Source organism: Dama dama, chromosome 15 (assembly GCF_033118175.1).
Source record: "Dama dama isolate Ldn47 chromosome 15, ASM3311817v1, whole genome shotgun sequence".
In the NCBI taxonomy this organism is placed as follows: Eukaryota; Metazoa; Chordata; class Mammalia; order Artiodactyla; family Cervidae; genus Dama; species Dama dama.
This window is the reverse complement of record NC_083695.1, coordinates 31,989,735-32,008,590: the sequence shown is the minus strand read 5'-3', so window position 1 is coordinate 32,008,590 and position 18,856 is coordinate 31,989,735. Positions and strand designations below refer to the sequence as shown.

Here is an 18,856-nt window from a genome sequence, read left to right as displayed (position 1 = left end):
CCTTCTCCCACATTTAATGTTAAGTCTTTGTATTTTCTTATTTTTCTAACAACACATGTGCTATTAGAAATTAAAACAAAAATACTCTGGTGACACTGAACCAATTTAATGCTCAGGCAGGAGTGCTGAAAATAGGTCAGTTAGGAGGTGGATTAACCCAGCTGCTCTTCAGGAGAAATCTGAACTAGAATGACAATTTGAGAGCTATCAGCTTATAAAAGGTAACTGAAACTGGAATTGGGGAGAATGGATGAGACCATCCATGGAAATTGGGGTCCAACATGGGACCTTGGGGAAACCTAATATAAAAACGTGGGCAGAGAATGTTGCAAAATGACTGAAAAGCACTCAAGAGATGCAGGTTATAGTCCATGGGGTTACAAAGAATCAGATATGACTGAGTGACTGGGCATATAGTCGCCGCAGCAGCTGAGGGCAGCTTCAAGGTGGGTGGATTGTTCAGTGGATGATGCACTTATAAAACATACACAAATGAAAACTTATCAAGTGGGTCATTTTATATTCAGTAGCACATGTTAACCTATGTATTTATCCTAAGGAAATAACCATATAGTGCATTTTGGAAAATAAGGAGTTTGGATTTATTGGGAAAGCAATGAATTAAAGGTTATTGGTAGTGATAAAAATGAATTACAATCCTTAATAATTTTGGTGAACTTGATTTCTGAAATCAAAGAAGTTTCACTTTTCTGTGAAATACAGATAGATTTAAAAAATTCAACTTATTTGTATTTGTTTTTTTTATGTGCTTACCACTACACCTTCCCGAGCAAGATACAATAGTATGTATATGTGACATGATCGGTGCCCTTTCCATTTACCATTGTCACCGTACCCACCAATTCTCACTTGTTCTGGTTGTTTGATCACAGGATTCCCTAATGAGTTGTGACATAGTTGCCCTCTACGTCTCAGTCTCCTTCCCTTTAGAGCAATGGTTTGATGAGGTCAACGGTTTGCATCAGTCACCATGAGCACTTTCTAAATAGATTGTTGGTCTAACTCCTTGTTTGATTCAGTAGGAAGCAGAGAACTTGCATTTCTGGAGATGTAAGTTGCTGTTCCAGGTACCATATTGTGAGAATCATTTTATTAATACTTTTTCAGCTCTAAGTTTATGATCCCTTTGCAAAACTGCATTACCTACACTCACGAATGAATTTAATACTCTCCGTTATTCTACAAAGTGTAACAGGATATTGTGGAATATGTAGTTACTATTTGTCTCTTAAAAATTTATTTTTATTGGAGCATAGTGGACTTACAATGGTGCTAGTTTCAGGTGTAACAGCAAAGTGAATCAGTCACACACACACATACATTCATTCTTTTCCAGATTCTTCTCTCACGTAAATTATTACAGAATATTGTGCTATACAGTAGGCCCTTACTATTAATAGTTACCTGTTTTATAAATTATAGTGTATATATGTTAACCCTAAATTCCTAATTTATTACCTCCCCCAACATATCCCCTTTGGCAACCATAAGTTTGATTTCAAGATCTGTGAGTCTATTTCTGTTTTGTAAATAAGTTCATTTTTATCACTTTTTAAAAATCAGATTTGACATATAAGTAATATCATATGATACTTTTCTTTCTCTTACTTCATTTAAAATGATAATCTCTAGGTCCATCCATATTGCTGCAAATAGCATTATTTCATTCTTTTTATGGCTGAGTAATAATCCACTGTATATATGAATCATCATCTTCTTAATCTATTCCTCTACTGATGGACATTTACGTTGCTTCCATGTCTTGGCTATTTTAAGCAGTGCTGCAATGAACACTGGGGTGCATGTATCTTTTCGAATTACAGTTTTCTCCAGATAAACACCCAAGAATAGGATTGCTGGATCATATGGTAGTTCATATTTAGTTTTTAAAGGAACCTCCATACTGTGCTCCATAACAGTTCTATCAATTTACATTTCCACCAACAGTGTAGGAGGATTTCCTTTTCTCCACACTCTCTCCAACACTTACTGTTTATAGGTTTTTTGATGGCCATTCTGACTGGTGGGAGGTGAGTCCTCATTGTAGTTTTGATTTGCACTTCTTTAATAATTAGTGATGTTGAGCATCTTTGAATCTTTTTGGCCATTGCCTATCTTCTTTGGACAACGTTTAAATCTTTTGCCTGTTTTTTGATATGATTGTTTGTTTGATATTGAGCTGCATGATCCATTTATATATTTTAGAGATTAATCCCTTGTCAGTTGCTTAGTTTGCAAATGGTTTTTTGTTTTGTTAATGGTTTCCTTTGTTGTACAAAAATTAAGTTTAGTGAGATCCCATTTGTTTTTGTTTTTATTACTCTAGGAGGTGGATCAAAGGATACATTGCTGCAATTGATGTCAGAGAGTAGTCTATGTTTTCCTCTCTAAGAGTTTTATGCTAGCTGTCCTTACATTTAGGTCTGTGATCCATTTCAAGTTTATTTTTGTGTGTGGTGTTAGCGAGTGTTCTAATTCCATTCTTTTATATGTAGCTGTCCAGTTTTTCCAGAACCACTTACTGAAGAGACTATATTTTCTCCATTGTATATTCTTGCCTACTTTATCTCAGATTAGTTGACCATAGGGGCATGAGTGTAGTTGTTATTTGTTGAATGCAAACAACAGCTTAACATTTTCAATCTTATCTTCTTAAGACTTATGTATCTTAGGAATGTCTGTGTTGGTAGCTGTGAGCTGGCCGGAGGCAGGACCATAGCTGTGGAGGCTCTTGGTATATCTCACACTGCACTTAATGCAGAGATTTAACAGATGCTTTTCGATATGCCTTCAATGGACTAGGCAGTATGTGGTACCTTCCCATTTGGTAAACACTATAAATTTGATACAAACTCTTAAAATAATGGGAATTTGATCTTAGTTCATTCTTGAGCAAGTTTCTGGAGTCCAGGAGACCACACTGGGTAATCTGTTGTTCTGACACAAGGGAGACAGTTCCTGTTAATCAGGATATTAGTTAGCCTCAGTGCCTTCTGCTGGTGCTATCTGGGTTGTTGATAACTGAACTTCTGGTGGCTCTGAAAAACTAGGAAAATGTCAACCATCTTAAGTTTAGGAAGACTTCATAAAATGCCTTTTAAAAATACAGGCTCCAGGTACAAAACAATTTCCAAATTGTATTTTTATAAAGATTAATTTTAGAGGTAAAAACTTTCCCACTTTAAATCAGAAGAACACAAGTTTGTTTTTATTTCTGATTTTGGTTGATTTCCTTTAAAGAATGAGATGCTATAGTTCAAAAATTGAATAAGTATTTATTGTTCCAGAAGGTACATTGCTTTTTATACATATTTCATAAATGATACAGGATTTTACACATGTTCAATATTTTGCTATTTGTTTAAAGGACTTTTCTTCACGTTCTCCCCTCCCTAGCCTCCCACACAACCTGAAAGGATTTGCTCATTGCACTGTGCTGTTTCTTCTTAAAAACCCTGCAGTACAAACAGGATAAATGGTTTAAAAATAATTCACAGAGCTTAACAGAAATAAATGAGGGAAGGGGGTTGAACAACTTGGGGGCGAATGAGGAAGGAAGTGGGAGGAGGGGGAAGTGGAGACATGCATCCTTTCATTCCGTCATGCCAGTGGAAGGGAGGGGTGGTGGCAGGAGCAGCAGCAGCGGTCCTGGCTGGCCTTCAACCTCTGCAAGGCACCTGGAGTCTGGGTTTGTCACTTAAAGTGTTTCTCTTCATACACAATGATCCCAAAGAAGGAAGAAAAAGAGAAAGAAAACCCTTGCCACAAGGAGGAGGGATGGACCATGTGAAAGAACAAAGTGAATCAACTAGCTGTGTGGCAAGCCCCATCATCCTTTCATCCTGCCCCCACAAGTCGTTATTAATAAAAACAGGATATTAGACACAGATTCCTTTGACTCTCCAAGTGCAGATGTCATCTGGAAATATGATAGAAAATATTTTGATAAGAGTATAAGATTATTTCCTCTTTCTCTCAATTTAAGAAAAAATAGGGTGAAGAGGGTAGGTTGAAAGAAACCATAGAAATGTATTCCTATATAAAGATAAATTGCACCCTTTGAGATCCACTCACTTGATTTACAACTACTTAAGTGGTGGAGGTGGGAGGGTTCACAAACAGCATGGAAGTGTGTATCCTTCGAGATTAACAAAGCCTCCAGACAAGGCAAGGCCGTCTGGGTGGCCTGGATGCTGTCACACAAGCAGATTAACAGCAATGAAACTATTCGGGTTCTGAAATGGCTACAGAGCCATGATTTTTAGCCAATTTGTAAACCGTACATCTTCCTGATTCAGTAATATAGCTAAACACTCCCCCTCTGGCTTGAGCTGTGGAGGGAGAGATCAATGGGATAGTTAAATAAAGGAGGGAAATTTGTCTTCCTCTTAAAGATTAATTAGTAAAAAACAAAACGAAACAAAAGAAACCTCATGCAGTGTTGCCAATGATTTCTAGATAGTGATTCAGAGCACTGAAATATATAGACATTTACGAAGGTATGAAGGGATAATCCAAAGTGTCAATTATCAAACAGTCATAAGTTGGTTCCAATTATCATATGGATAAAATCAGTGTACCAGCAGGTGTGGGGGGTCAGAAATGTGCACAAACAGGAGAGAGTCCTGGTAAGGCTGCAGAGACTGGGTCCAGTCTAAAGTAAAAGCTAATGACATGGGCTCAGACTCTGTTTGCCACCCACATATCTTGAGGTTTTGCTTTTCTGGTGGATTTACTTACTCCTATGTCAAAATTAAGAAAAGTTAAATTAAAAAAAGAAAATTAGAGTTGAGTGGGGTGCTGGTGTGTTACTGTTTTGCTGACCCTGCAAAGAAGATGCAAGAGACAAACACCCCCAGCATCAATTTTTCTTTGTGAATCTCTCAACCATATAGTGCATCATTTTCATCCAGAAACTGAGATGCTTGATTAAGACAGTACTTCACTAAGCCCTTTGAGCTTATATTCCACAAAGCATGATCCTCAGATTTAAACACTCCTTTCTTCCCTAAGATCTTTTTGTTTTTGTTTTTTAATTAAAGGTAAAAACCCTCTACCCCAACATGGCTCCCAGCTTCCACCTGCAATGCTTTAATTAAAAAGGCCATAGTTATAAACAGGTGTTCTTTCTGCTGGGACTCAGAGGCTCTTTGCAGATCAATCTTTTTCACCAATTTGTCGGAGGGGCAGATGTACTTGTAACGGATCTCTCAGTCTCTTAAGGTCCATTTCTGCCTAAAATAGAAACAAAAGGTGAGAAAAACGGGCTAGTCAAGTTTCAATGATATTACTGTCTCCTGAGAAAAGGAAATTGTCTTTCCTCCATCATTATGAGGCAGAGAAATCATCTGAATCACTCTGAAAGTAGGAATGCCTCAGTGGCGAAGGGTGTTAAAGGCACAGACAGTAAAGGGGTACGGAAACAGAAGCTGGTCCTGGTAGTCTCAGCTGTCAGCAGAGCCTCCAGAACGGGCTGTGCAATCAACAGGGCAGGACTCGGGGCTCAAGAATGTGAGAGCATCCAACATCACTCATTATTAGAGAAATGCAAATCAAAACCACAATGAGGTACCATTACACGCCAGTCAGGATGGCTGCTATCCAAAAGTCTACAAGCAATAAATGCTGGAGAGGGTGTGGAGAAAAGGGAACCCTCTTACACTGTTGGTGGGAATGCAAACTAGTACAGCCGCTATGGAAAACAGTGTGGAGATTTCTTAAAAAACTGGACATAGAACTGCCATATGACCCAGCAATCCCACTTCTGGGCATACACACTGAGGAAACCAGATCTGAAAGAGACACGTGCACCCCAATGTTCATCGCAGCACTGTTTATAATAGCCAGGACATGGAAGCAACCTAGATGCCCATCAGCAGATGAATGGATAAGGAAGCTGTGGTACATATACACCATGGAATATTACTCAGCCATTAAAAAGAATTCATTTGAACCAGTCCTAATGAGATGGATGAAGCTGGAGCCCCTTATACAGAGTGAAGTAAGCCAGAAAGATAAAGAACATTACAGCATACTGACACATGTATATGGAATTTAGAAAGGTGATAACGATAACCCTATATGCAGAACAGAAAAAGAGACACAGAAATACAGAACAGACTTTTGAACTTTGTGGGAGAATGTGAGGGTGGGATATTTCAAAAGAACAGCATGTATACTATCTATGGTGAAACAGATCACCAGCCCAGGTGGGATGCACGAGACAAGTGCTCCGGCCTGGTGCACTGGGAAGACCCAGAGGAATCGGGTGGAGAGGGAGGTGGGAGGGGGGATCGGGATTGGGAATACATGTAAATCCATGGCTGATTCATATCAATGTATGACAAAACCCACTGGAAAAAAAAAAAAAGAATAAAAAAAAAAAAAAAAAAAGAATAGAAAAAAATAAATAAGTTGACTTGAAAAAAAAAAAAAAAAAAGAATGTGAGAGCATCGAATGTACCTTGATGGCATTTCTTCAGAGAAGCCCTTGCACAAACTTTTGTATGGAGCCAGAATTTAAATTATGCTGCTCAGTTCAGTTCAGTTCAGTCGCTCAGTCATGTCCAACTTTTTGCGACCCCATGAACCACAGCACGCCAGGCCTCCCTGTCCATCACCAACTCCCAGAGTCCACCCAAACCCATGTCCATCGAGTCAGTGATACCATGCAACCATCTCATTCTCTGTCGCCCCCTTCTCCTCCTGCCCTCAATCTTTCCCAGCATCAGGGTCTTTTCCAATGAGTCAGCTCTTCACAATGAGGTGGCCAAAGTATTGGAGTTTCAGCTTCAACATCAGTCCTTCCAATGAACACCCAGGACTGATCTCCTTTAGGATGGACTGGTTGGATCCCCTCGCAGTCCAAGGGACTCTCAAGAGTCTTCTCCAACACCACAGTTCAAAAGCATCAATTCTTCTGCGCTCAGCTTTCCTTATAGTCCAACTCTCACATCCATACACGACTACTGGAAAAACCATAGCCTTGACTAGATGGACCTTTGTTGGCAAAGTAATGTCTCTGCTTTTTACTATGCTGTCTAGGTTGGTCATAACTTTCCTTTCAAGGAGTAAGCGTCTTTTAATTTCATGGCTGCAATCACCATCTGCAGTGATTTTGGAGCCCAGAAAAATGCTTAAGACTTTAGTTATTTGTCTAGTTGCTATTTAAGCTTTTCATGTATGAGTAATTTTTTAAAATAGGGATGTGAAGTCAACTGCAGCACTTTCAAAACTCACACATGCTTGGGCCTCACCCCCAGTGTGGAGATGGGGCTGAGGCACCTATTTTTTTAATAGCTCCAGAGACCATTCTGCTACATTCCCTCCAGTTGACAACTACCACACACAGCAACAGAAGGTAAGAATTCATTTAGGCTGAGGCAGGAAGACAAATTAAACCTATTCAGAGCAAACCCCATCATCACAAAGGGAGAGAGAAGGTGGAAAAGGTCCAGAGAAGATAATTAAACTTTGAAGAGAAGGGAATGGCTTCCTGAGGTTTTAAAAAACCTCTAAAGTCATAAAAGACTGCCAAGAAAAGGAATGAGTATTTCTTAACCAAATCAAAGATATCAGAGTGAGGGGGAGGCATAATCAGAAATGTGAAAGAGGTAATTGTTATGAGAAATAAAATACCAATCTTTTAAAAAAGTGTCCAGTAGCTCAATAACCTCTGACTTGCACCTGGCAAAAATTTCTAGTAGTCTCTCTTTTACCTGGATTTTATTTTTGCCCCATTGCTACCACACATTTTAGGTGACAGATCTTGGGGGTCAATTGTAGAAAGATTAAAAAAAGAGAGAAAGGTAAAAACAGACAGAAAGGTAAAGATACGAAAACTAAAAAACCAAAAATAGGTCTAAAAATTTCAATATGCTAGTGTTAATAGGATAGATGGGACACATTATCTTTTCTTGTGTTATATAATACCTGCTTGTGTTATATACAACTTCCTGGAGAGATGTATATTTTAAAACAGTCATTTCTACTGGTTGAGGAATAATTTGCATAGGAAGAAGAGGACTGGATCATTCTTTCAGAGTTTACTCATTTAAGTAGTGTGATTATAGATGATGATGCCACCACTGTACAAGATGGGGCTGGGGTTTACTTTCACTTTTGGAAAACTTACCTGAGCAATTGCATCCTTGAGTTGATTGTATTTCTCTAGGTCAAAACGTGACTTTTTGGCTCCTTTATGGAAAAATAATAAGTATTGTCTGTCTCTGGCTTCTGGATAAACATATTCCTACAAAAATAAAAGAAAAATTAAATTATTAGTCCTTAGCACACTATCGTCACAAAATAAGCACTTACTATTGATTAGATTCAGTACACATGATTGCATATATACTACTGACATGTGCTATGTTAAATATTTATTTCTTAAAAATTTTTTATTGTGACAACACTCACAGAAGAGTACACAAAACAAAAATGTACTTCCTAAAGGATCATCATCACATAATAAACGTTAATCATCACCAGGTAATAACTGCCAGTAACTCAGAAGCCTCCTTCCTGCCCCTGTCCAGTTACTCACCCTTTCTTCCCCTGCAAAATAACCACTATCATGACTTTCGTGGTATCTGTTTTCTTGCTCTCTTTATAGTTTTCTTACTTAAAACACATCTTCCTGAGCTCTACAGATCAGTTTCACCTGGTTTTAAAATTTTACATGAATAAAAATGAAGTCAGATAGTACGCAATGTGTATGGCTACTTTCACTCACTATCATGTTTGTGATATTCATCTTTTGTGTGTACCAGTTTCAGGTGCACTGCACAGTGATTCAGATATAGGTTATTACAAAATACTGAGTATCATTCCATGTGCTATACAGTAGGTCCCTGTTGCTTATTTGTTTTATATATAGTAGTATGTGTATGTTAATCCCAAATTCCTAAATTATATTATTTACATGACTACCTCATATTTTACTTTATAAAATTTTATTTATCTATTTATCTTTGGCTGTGCCGGGTCTTTGTTGCTGCATAGGCTTTTTTCTAATTGCAGAGAGCAGGGGCTACTCTCCAGTTGCAGTGTGTAGACTTCTCACTGTGGAACCTTCTCCTGCTGTGAATCACAGACTCTAGGGCACCTGGGGGCTCAGTAGTTGTGGCTCGGGGGCTCTAGAGCACAGGCTTACTTGCTTCACAGCATGTGGGATCTTCCTGAACCAGGGATTGAACTTGTGTCTCCTGTACCGGCAGGCAGATTCATAAGTCACCAGGAAAGCCCTACCTTACATTTTAAAAACCACTTTACTTGAGATACCATATAATTTTCCTATTTAAGGTGTAATAGTGCTTTTTAGCACAGTCACAGAATTGTACAATCATTACTACAGAAAATTTTAGAATATTTTCATCACCCACCAAAGAAACCCCATACCCTTTAATATCACATCTGATCTCCCTCCATACTTCCAGTTCTAGGTTAACTCTCTGTCTACTTTCTGTCTCCATAGATTTGCCTATTCTGGATATCTCATAAGCGGAATCATACAACATATAGCCTTTTGTGTCTGGCTTCTTTCAAGGCTCATCTGTTTGTTTGTTTCTTTTGTTTGTTTGTTTGTTTGTTTCATGTATCAGTACATTATTTCTTTTTATTGCCAAATAAGATCTCATTGAATGGATATGCTACATTTTATTTACCTACTTGTCAATTGATAGACATTTAGGTTTTCCCACTTTTTGGCTATTATGAATAATCTTGCTATGAACATTTGTGTACAAATTTTTATGTGGACACATGTTTTTCCTCTCTTGATGATATACAGCATTTTCATGATCACTCATGAGGCTGAGGCTTTTTCATATCCTCTTTTATATTACTTGCCATTTGCATATCTTCTTTTAGAAGTGCCTGTGCATATCTGGACTTTCTGTCTTTTTCTTATTGGCTTGTAGGATTTGTTAATATATATGGATATACATATATTTGTATATATGTATTATTTGTTGGCTATACATACTGCAAACATCTCCTCCCAGCTCATTCTCCCTCCTAATGGTGCTCTTCAGTAAAAAGATGTTCTTAATGTTAATACAGCCTAATTTATTATTCCTATTTTTTATGGTTAGCACTTTTTATTGTGTAAAAAGTTATTTTCTAATCCACAGTAATTAAGATATTCTTCTATATTATTATTTTCCAGGAGCTTCATCATGTTACCTTTCACATTTAGATCAACAATCCATCTGGAATTAACTTTTGTTTATAGAATAAGGATGGGGTCATTTCTTTTTTTTATATGGACAATCAATTGTCCTAGCACCATTTACCAAAAGACTGTCTCTGCAGTGCCATTTTTTAAAATCAAAAGTCCATTTATACTAGGACTGTTTCTGCTTTTCTCTTCTATTCCACTGGACTATTTGTCCATCCCTGAGTCACTGTCTTAATCACTGTAGTACCGTAGTGTCCTCTGTAGTAGTACTGTAGACTACTAAAGGTATAGTCTTCATATCTGATACAGTAAATCCTTTTATGTAGTTTTTCTTCAAGAGTTTATTGACTATTCTTAGTCTTTTTATTTCCATATAAATTTTAGAAGTAGCTTAATCAAATCTCTTCCCCCAATCCCAAACTTATCAGAATTCTAACTGGGGTTGCACTGAATCTAACAGATCAATGTGGATAGAACCAACATTTTTACAGTATTTACTTTTCTGGTCCATGAACATGTGGTATCATTACATTTATTAAATCTCCTTTAATTTTATGCATTTATACATAGACATCTTGTACATCTTTTGCATGATTTATTTTTAAAGGCCATTTTAAGTTGCATCTTTTTAAAAAGCTTTCATTTTCTAACCATTTGAGGTTGGCATATAGATATGTAACTCATTTATGTGCACTGACCTTGTATCCAGTAACCTTAATGAAACTCACCTATGAATTCTAATCAATTATCTATATATGTTTTTAAAATTTTTCTGTGTGCAAAATCTATGAATCATGCCAGTTGTTTTTCTTTCCAATATTTTCATCCACTGTATCTTTTTCTTGCCTTCTGCACTGGCTAGGACCAAAGGTAAAAGTGGAATGGAAGTGGTACTTTTACCCTTTTTCTAGGCAACAAAGGGACATTAAAACACTTCAAGTTCACTTATCCCCTCCAGATACATATGCTATTTTATACATATGCTATTTTTGTATGTTTTAGTTTTTTCTGTATTTTAAATTCTGTAAGAGTTTATTAGGTTGTTTTACACATTTAACATTCATTTATTATTATTTTTCACCTGTGCTGTGTCTTTGTTGCAGAACGCAGGCTTTCTCTAGCTGTGGTGCATGGACTTCTCACTGTGGTGGCTTCTCTCGCTGCACAGGCTCTGGGGTGTGCGGGCTTCAGTAGTTGTAGCACATGGGCTCAGGAGTTGTGGTGCATGGGCTTGGCTGCCCTGTGGCATGTGGAATCTTCCTGGACCAAAGATCAGACCTGCGTCCTCTGCATTGACAGGTGGATTCTTAACCACTGGACCACCAGGGAAGTCCATTTAATATTCATTTAGATTCACTCACAGATTTACCATTTTCATTGCTCTTCATTCCTTCCTGCTTTTTTTGACTTTCCATCTGTGATAACCTTCCTCTGCCCAAAGAACAACAACCTCTAGTATTTCCTCTGTACAGATCTACAGGTGACAAGTTCTCTATTCCTTTGTCTGGAAACATCTTTATCTAACCTTTATTTTGGAAGGATATTTTTGCTGAGTATAGAATCCTAGGTTGACAGTTATTTTCTTTCAACACATTGTAGGTACCATTCTATTACCTTCTGGTGGTTGAGATTACCTTCATTTCTGTGGTTGACATGCTATCTAACAGTGACTCCTCTGAAGGCAATCCTTTCTTTTTCTTCTTTTGCTTCTCTTAAGATTTCTTCTTTGTCTTTGTCTTTTGCAATTTTACTTCTGATGTGTCTAGATGTGGGCTTCTCTTCCTTTATCTTGGTTGGTATTTGACAGAATTTTAAATCTATAAATTAATGTCTTTCATTATTTTGGAAAACTCTCAGTCATCAGCTCTTTAAATATTGTTTGTTCCCATTCTTTTTCTCCTCTCCTTCTGAGATACTAAGAAAATTAAAAATGTATTAGGCCTTTTCACTTTATCCTCTGTACCTCTTACCTCCTCCTATATTTTACTTCTTTATGTCTTTCCATATTTATTTCTTCTGATTTATTTCCAGGTCACTATATCCCGCTTATGTCTACTCTGCAGTTAAATCAATCCATTAAATTTGTTCTCTAGAATTTTCGTTGGTTTTTTAAAAAAGTCAAGTTATCTATTAATATTCTCAACCTTACCTTTTATCTCCCTGAATATAGTAAATATAATCATTTTAAAGGCTTTGTCTGATAAATCCAGTTACTGGATTTCCTACTGTGTTTCAAATATCTATTGTTTTTGTAGGTATTTTCTTGTGTATCTGTTTATTTTTTATTTTATGTTTAACTCTGTATTTATGCTTAGGATAATGTTATCTCCTCCCAGGGAGATTTAATATTTTCTTCTGCCTGGAACCTGTGAGATTAGCACTATGGGATTTCCAGTATTCCAGGACTACTTCAATCCAATTTACAACACTGGGATGACTGAAAGAACAGGTTCTTCTATTCTACAATGGTGGCCTTTAAAATTCCAAATCAAAGCAAACGTGTTTCAACCTATTTTAGCAATCCCTGGACACGAATGTCTATGGTTTTGGTCCTTTTAGGCTATCAAGTATGGCTCAGCTTCTTGGCCTCTCAGCCTTTAATCAGTATAAATCCCCACAGGAAAAAGGACACCTAAACACCAGACTCACCTCACTCAGACTTCTCTTCTTCTGGTCCTTGCCTGGTAATTTTTGTTATCCTGTGTGTTCTCTAGAATCTACAGGCAGATGTGTTTTATGTTTTGTTTAACTATTTTAACATTTCCTAATGAGAGCATTGTTCTGATTACCTAGTATGCCACAACTGGAAACAGAAGTAAATATTTAATTACTGAGGATGACAGATAACAAATGAACAGTAGTTGAGTGTGTGGAAGCTTGTTAAAAAGACAGAATCATGATCTGGATCAAATAATATTGACCAAAGGGACAAATGCTGGATTAAAAACTTGAGAGAAAGCCCTCTACTTTCACCTAAGTTGCTGTGACTAGGCTACTTACTTATCTGTGGTAAGGATATAAATGTATATACTAATTCAATTTATTCAGATCTAGTCCATGTATCCTCTCTTGGGCAACAAACATTTACTAAGCAACTGCATGCTAGACTCTATTCTAGAAACTTGGTGATTTGATAATAACTGAGAAGAAAGACATGGAGAGCTTTATTATAAAGGAAAGAGAGTCAGAGAGGGAGAGTTTGGTAGCATAGAGAACACACAAAAATATATATACTGGGGTAAGATTCTGGAAGGAGGTAATAAGATTAAGAAGAGGCAGAAGAGCTAGCCCTGATCAGGAAAATGCCACCTCTTATTTGAATTTAAGGAAATAGTATGAAAGAGTCAGTAAGGATACTATTAAACTCACAGAGTTTAGGAATTAGAAAGCTTCTATCTGTTAAGCTCAATTTTCTAGGAGAAGTAGAAGGCAAAGTTAAAGGTGGGATGAGGAGCTTGATGTGAAGTCTTGAAGTAACTAATAATTTTCTATGGGGGAAGAAAATCTAATGAAAACACAAGCAGTTGCCCATTCCATACTATTAGATGATTTTTCTCTAGCAATGCTCAGTAGCCTGCATGTAGGGTAAATGGCCAGAATCACCCCAGATTAGGAGTTTACAGAGATGTAATGGAAAGACAAGGGAGTGGAGACTGAATAGATGGCAGTACGGTCTAACTGGGGCAGAAAGGGAGCAACACACGAGGAGGTGACAGAAACAAGAGAGATGCCAGGAGCCTAAAGGTTTAGGCGTACTAATTTTTATTATAAGGAGGTCCTGAACAGTCACTGAAGTAGTTTGTTGGAATAACAGAACATAAAGCATGAATGTTGGAACTGAGATGACAAAGGGTATCAAAGGCTAGATCAGTGTTTCTTAATCCTTTTTCATCATTACCTCAAGTTGCCTTTTTAGATATTTTCCCCTTAGCTGCCTCTTCTCCCCGAGAGGTTTTAATACCACAGATATATTGTGGTATCCATTTATCTGTTGTAATTTCCAAGATGTTTTACTCTTCAAGAACCAATTTTTGCCTCCTTGAGGGTGACCATCCCTTTTGTTGAAAACACTTGGGCTAGGGTATGGAATAGTGGTTCACATGCCTGCTGAAGTAACTTTTTCTTATGGCAACTTCTTGTCAGGCTCCTTTTTCATATGATAGAAAGTGGTACTCAGGTCTCACTGAAATATTAGTAAAATTCAATATTCTACTTGATTTTATGATCTCAAGGAACTTGTCATCTTATAAAAATTCTTTGGAACTTAATACACTTTGGAATCTATTTAGGTTGCTAATAAATGCTTATTCAATAGTTTAAATGCTACTGAATAGGCTTTTGCTTCATCGGTGTTAATTTATGAAACTGATATGGGGAAGAATATTTTACATTCAATTTGGTCAATGTTTTCCTATTCACAAGACTAAACTGTTTACTACTGCTATTTTGCAACCAGTCACTTGGGGGCAGCAAAAATGTTGAGGAATCACAGCAGTTCAGCATTTAAACAGGACAGATAGGCACTGTATTAGGCATGGTATGGAAATAAAAATTGGACACCTTGCTTCAAAAACTATCAGTCTAGTAGAGGGGACAAGACACTGAACAGGAATAATTATAATACAAGATAGCATAGGATGAATGAAATGAGAGGCACCATGTGCCAAAGGAATTCAGAGGAAGGAGAGATCAAAATGGGCTGCAGGGAAGTAGTCAAATATTAATGAAAACTAAGCATTTAAGTAAACCTCAGATGGTATAAGAATTTGCCTGCAAAGCGTGAGACCCGGGTTTGATCCCTGGGTCAGGAAAATCCCTTGGAGAAGGGCATGGCAACCCACTTCACTGTTCTTGCCTGGAGAATCCCCTGGACAGAGAAGCCTGAAGGACTACAGTCCACAGGGTAACAAAGAGACACGACTGAGTGACTACCACTTTCACAAGTAAATCTCGATGACAGGTAGAGATCAACAAGGAAAACCTTTCCAGTTAATAGAATGATATGAAGGAAGGAAATGGTGGAAAACTCAGGGCATTTTGGGGAAATAGAGACCATACAGTAGGATAGTTTCAGTTCAGTTCCGTTCAGTCGCTCAGTCATGTCCAACTTTTTGCGACCCCATGGACCGCAGGACGCCAGGCCTCCCTGTCCATCACCAACTCCCGGAGTTTACCCAAACTCATGTCCATTGAGTTGGTGATGCCATCCAATCATCTCATCCTCTGTCGTCCCCTTCTCCTCCTGCCCTCAATCTTTCCCAGCATCAGGGTCTTTTCCAATGAGTCAGCTCTTCGCATGAGGTGGCCAAAGTATTGGAGTTTCAGCTTCAACATCAATCCTTCCAATGAACACCCAGGACTGATCTCCTTTAGGATGGACTGGTTGGCTCTCCTTGCAGTCCAAGGGACTCTCAAGAGTCTTCTCCAACACCACAGTTCAAAAGCATCAATTCTTCGGCGCTCAGCTTTCTTCACAGTCCAACTCTTACATCCATACACGACTACTGGAAAAACCATAGCCTTAACTAGATGAAACTTTCTCGGCAATGTAATGTCTCTGCTTTTTAATATGCTGTCTTGGCTGGTCATAACTTTCCTTCCAAGGAGTAAGTGTCTTTTAATTTCATGGCAGCAGTCACCATCTGCAGTGATTTTGGAGCCCCCAAAAATAAAGTCAGCCACTGTTTCCCCATCTGTTTGCCATGAAGTGATAGGGTCGGATGCCATGATCTTAGTTTTCTGAATGTTGAGCTTTAAGCCAACTTTTTCACTCTCCTCTTTCACTTTCATCAAGAGGCTCTTTAGTTCTTCTTCACTTTCTGCTATAAGGGTGGTGTCATCTGCATATCTGAGGTTATTGATATTTCTCCTGGCAATCTTGATAGTCTAGAGGGCCACAGTCCTTGGAGTGTCACAAAGAGTCCAACACGACTGAGCAACTAACACATTCAAAGACTATACAGTTGACCCTTGAACCACATGGGTTTGAACTGAACAGGTCCACTTATATGTGGAGTTTTTTCAATGGTAAATACTATAGCACTACATGATCCACAGTCAGGTGAATCCCCAGATGTGGAACCATGGGTATGGAGAAACTATGGATACAGAGGAATCATGGATTCGGAGGGACGACTGTAAGTTATATGTGGATTTTTTTTTTTTTTTACTTCACAGAGGGCTGATGTCCCTAAACCCTGAGGTTCAAGGGACAACTGTAATTTACTGTGTTTAAAATACCTAGTACATACACAGATGAGTTCAGAGGCATTTGGAAAGGACAGCAACAAGTTATGAACATTGGCTAAGGAGTCTAGATTTCAACTGATAAAAAGAACCCATTAAAGAGGTGTCTCAGTGGTCAAAAATCCACCTGCCAATGCAGGAGACGTGGGTTCAATCCCTGGGTTGGGAAGATCCTCTGGAGAAGGAAATGGCAACCCACTCCAGTTTTCTCGCCTGGGAAATCCCATGGACAGAGGAGCCTGGCGGGCTACGGTTCAGGGGGTCACAAACAGTCAGACACAACTTGGATACTAAACAACAACAAAGAGACGTATGAGGGAGAGACAGGGCCGACAAAGGGGGAAAGACATGCAGACAGACATATAGACATATGCAAGCCATGCCCAGAGGTGTGATTAGGTAAGACTGATCTGGTTGCCAGCTCTGTTCATATAGAGTGACCAACAGAGCTAAACATCGGGTTAAGCGCTAGAGACGCTGGGCAAACCAGAGCAGGACATGAGCAATGCGCTTTCTCTCTTCTGCCCACTAGACAAATTTGGGAGGCCCAGGAAGGGTAAATAACACCCCTGAGCTTTCATTTTCCCTCACAAAAACAGGCCTATGACCACTGGACTAATGACAACAGAAACAAAATATCTATGTTCATTCAACAGAGGCCATGTAAAAACATAAGAAGAAACTCTCAGAATTCTTTTGCCACTTAAGAAAATAGAAAAAGTTTCTCATCTGTCTCAACTATTTCAAATGATTTTTATTCAAGGGAGCCTGGATCTGTGGTTGCATCACATAAAGCAGTAATAAATCCCTCATACTTCCCATGGATTTCCAAGCTACTAAAAAAATAGCACCAACAATAACAATTAGTTCTAGATACTGATATTTAATACATGAGTCTTGGCTGTTAAAGAACAGAATAATGATTAGATATCTAATTTTCACTTCTCTTCCTTGACGTTAAAATAACAATAACAAATGCTTATACTACTGATATATTCAGAAGTAACCCAGAGTTTTGTTTATTTGATTAATTTTCACCAATTCTCCATTCCAAATATTCAATAAAAACAAAAAACTACCCCATCTGACTGCTACATTTATTACACAGTACATAAAAAGCCAAGCCAACTGAGCTGAATAAGTTATCCTACAGCTGACCTCTCTTCTCCTTTGCCTTCTTATTCTCTATCTTACCATAATATTGTTATGAATTTAGCAGTTTATATGGTTCTCTTAATAGTCTGTTTTCTCCATGGGGGCCAAAGCCATGACTTACATATCTCTATCTCTAGCACCTAGACTAGTGCCTGATACATAATTGGCATGCATGAGCATGTGCACATATGTGTGTATATGTGAGTGACTGTGTATAAAGGATAAGTGATTTACTTAAAGGGAACTGGCCTTATAAAGAATATGAGAGAAAAGAGAACTACTTTGACAACCAAAATTTCACTATGTCACGAAAAGTTACTTGAAGAGGAATTCTTACCTGGCGTGTCATTACAAAATATGCATACATTGCCATGGCACTTCCATAAGTGATGAAGTAGGTGACTGGCTCCATGATGTCCCAAGAATATTCCCACCAGGTAAGCCGGGCCAAAATGCCAAACTGTGTGGCCATGTAGGCAAGTCCACCCCATAGCACCAAAGTGGTCCTCTTCTCAGCTTTTCTGCTGATTTCAATTCGTACCTATAGGTCGCACATGATCGGTCAACTCTAAAGCATTTTGACATAGAACCAATTTTAAACTCTTATTTAAACTTTTCTATGTTCACTTAAGAACAGGGGTTGCAATCAAGATAAAAGTTAGTCTCAATTCTAGAAAATATAGTTTGTCTTCCTAAATAGTATCTGCAGTTTTTACTGAATAATATTTTATAGGACTAACATTTTTTTAGTATACCAGTAGCTAAAAATATGGTGAAATAAGTTAGTTTCAATAGGTCTTTATCCAACCATAAGATTTTCTTTGAAAGAGGGAAATAAAAATAGGCTAATGTTCTCTCACTGTAGCATTTAAGATTTAATCCATCATTAATTTTTTACTCAAGAGGTCTACTGGGGCAAAATAGCACAATGAGTGGACTCTGTATTCAGAACAGCTGAGTTCAGGCCCTGATCTGAGAACTACCATCACTTCATTAATGAGTTGTTCTGTTAAATAAGAGAATACAGGTAAAATATGTAGGACAATTCCTGGCACAAAGTAAATATTCAGTAAAGGATGATAATTATTTTGTTATAGCTGATACATTAAAAAATGCTTTACATTTTGAAAATACAAAGTTTAAATTTCATCTCCCTTTACAATAGTTCCTCAAACATTTCTAAAGGTCTTGAATTTAATGAGAACAACCTTGAGATGTATGTTCATTACTTTTAAGGAAATAAGAAAAAAGCAC

At 37.8% G+C, this 18,856-nt stretch overlaps 1 protein-coding gene across 1 annotated transcript in view; it reads right to left on the bottom strand.

Moving 5' to 3' along the window:
- Nucleotides 1-3,276: 3,276 nt before the first annotated feature.
- MCU (mitochondrial calcium uniporter) overlaps nt 3,277-18,856 on the bottom strand; it is a 205,921-nt gene continuing 190,341 nt past the window's right edge. Inside the window, exons 6-8 of the mRNA XM_061161770.1 lie at nt 17,940-18,143; nt 8,156-8,272; nt 3,277-5,256 (exon numbers count right to left, since the gene is read on the bottom strand). Of these exons, the coding sequence (XP_061017753.1) occupies nt 5,179-5,256; nt 8,156-8,272; nt 17,940-18,143 (399 nt within the window). The 3' untranslated portion in view covers nt 3,277-5,178. The remainder of the gene's footprint in view (nt 5,257-8,155; nt 8,273-17,939; nt 18,144-18,856) is intronic.